The sequence below is a fragment of the Chionomys nivalis genome, chromosome 9 (assembly GCF_950005125.1).
Source record: "Chionomys nivalis chromosome 9, mChiNiv1.1, whole genome shotgun sequence".
NCBI classification, from domain to species: Eukaryota; Metazoa; Chordata; class Mammalia; order Rodentia; family Cricetidae; genus Chionomys; species Chionomys nivalis.
The window spans coordinates 62,729,106-62,731,427 of NC_080094.1; the positions used below are offsets into that span (position 1 = coordinate 62,729,106).

Genomic DNA, 2,322 nt, shown 5'->3' on the forward strand with positions numbered 1-2,322 from the left:
ACTCACCCATCCAGATGGGACTTCTCAGCACCTATGCAGGGACTCGCGGTAGCCCCAATGAGCCAGGGACCAAGGGAAATAGGGCGCAGGCAGAGCAGGTCCAGGAGATCACAGCAGAGACTGCATCCCCAGCAGCAGGGGCCCGCTTTCCCTGGCGGGGAACTTGAGGCCTGCCCTCTAGTCAGGCACTCACTGGTCTGGGTTGGTAGCCTTAGTGAAAGGGCAGGAAACTCATTTTTCCTTTTTTCAAAGAAGTGAATAAAAGGTTTGTGGATGTATTAAAAAAGAGAATATATTTTTTGATATTTTTAAACAATATTTAAGTAAATTTTACAAAACAAATGTTTCTTTTCAGCCCAACAAATACATTTATGCTCCTTTAAAAATATTATTGAAAATATAAGAATCAACTGAATAGTTTCTCATGAGGAAGAGCCATTTTAAAAAACAACCAGAAATAATTTACAATGTTCTATATGATTGAAATATTGTATATCCAATTATATTAAGCCCATTACATGTCAGAATATATTAACTAATTGTGCATACAAACTAAATTCACAATTTATCAATTTGTACTAATTTCAGTTAATTTTTAATTTGAAATATTTACAGTGAATTTTCTTGGCATTAAGTATTTTCCTTGTGCTTCCTGAAATAGCTTTTTAATTTCTTTATAGCATTTTTCATTTCTTTATTTCTCAATGTGTAAATGGCTGGATTTAGGAGAGGTGCAATAAGAGTATAAAATACAGCAAGGAATTTGTCCAACCAGATGATATTGAGTGGCCACACATAGATAAAGATGCAAGGAACAAAAAAGATCATCACCACTGTGATGTGGGCACTGCATGTGGACAGAGCCTTAGATGCACCAGATTTAGAGCTCTGGCGAACAGTGATAAGGATATAAGTGTAGGAAATGAGCAACAGAATGAAGCAGCTTACAACTACAACCCCACAGTTAGCATTCATGTAAATATCCAAATCATGGTAATCCGTGCAGGATAATTTAATTATCAATGGTATGTCACAGAAGAAACTATCAATTTCCATGTGGCCACAGAGAGGTAGATGTACAACTGCCAAAAGCTGACTCATGGCGTGCACGAAAGAAATGGTCCAGGAAGTCAATACCAACGCAGTGCATCTTTTCAGGTTCATAATAGTGAAGTAGTGGAGTGGTTTACAGATGGCCACATAGCGGTCATAAGCCATTACCACCAACATCATCATCTCAACTGCACCAACACAATGGTCAAAGAAGACCTGACACATGCAACCTGCAAATGAAATGATCTTTGGTTCCCTGAGAAAGTCTGCGATCATCTTAGGAGTGGTGACTGAGGAAAGCCACATATCAACAAAGGACAGATTGGCCAAAAAGAAGTACATGGGGGAATGGAGATTATGGTCTGTGGCAATTAAGAACATGACAATACTATTTCCAGATAGAGCGAGCACATAAATCAACAAAAACATCATGAAGAGAAAGAGTTGAAGATTCTGCGAGTGGGCAAGTCCTAAAAGCACAAATTCTGATACCACAGACTGATTCCCTCCCTCCATTTTATTCAGGGTGTTTTCAGAAGCAACCTGAAGAGGAAGAAAGTTCAATTAGAGGGGTGTGGAAAATGGTTCAACTAGTTGGCCTGACCTTCACATTGGAAACTAACATCTACACTTGAAATAGAAAAATGCAATATAAACAAGTCTTTGCAAATTTTGAGAAACATCATTGCCCGAGTGTAAGCTTGAAGAAAAGCCACAGGTGTGACTGTTATCCACATGCTCCATCAGGAAATTCCTCAACAGGTGTGCATTGAGGAAGTAGAACAGCAATTTGAAATCCTAACAAATGTGTGTGGTTTCACCTGGATGGTGGTTTCTCCCCATTGATCTAATAAAAAATGCTCTGAATGTATCACCAGCAATCATAACACTTCATAATAGTAATGAGATTTAAACTTTCCACCTGATAAGAATTACATCTAGTTTCCCTACAAAAATTTTGATGAGATCCTTAACATGTTTTTACAGCATGGATAATGATTCCACTAATGATCAATAGAGTAATTTCTGTGACATCATTGAATTAAAAACATTGTTGGAGGTAATCTGTACAGAATACCATATAAGAAATACACAGTTTGGTATGTAAAACCAAGAATCACAAGTTTGTTAATAAAATTTATCATAGAATTTATATATTTAGCTAAACTGATTAACACACTACTATTGAAAATACCTGTAATAGTAACAACCAAAGAACAAGGCAACTCATATTCAAAGCTCACCTCTGAAAATTAATTCAATTTTAGC

At 37.0% G+C, this 2,322-nt stretch overlaps 1 protein-coding gene across 1 annotated transcript; it reads right to left on the reverse strand.

Annotated features, from left to right (window-relative positions):
- Positions 1-630: 630 nt before the first annotated feature.
- LOC130881737 (olfactory receptor 4K3-like) lies at positions 631-1,572 on the reverse strand. Its single transcript, XM_057781500.1, has one exon. The coding sequence runs from the start codon at positions 1,567-1,569 to the stop codon at positions 631-633; it is 939 nt and encodes a 312-aa protein (XP_057637483.1). The 5' UTR covers positions 1,570-1,572.
- Positions 1,573-2,322: the final 750 nt, after the last annotated feature.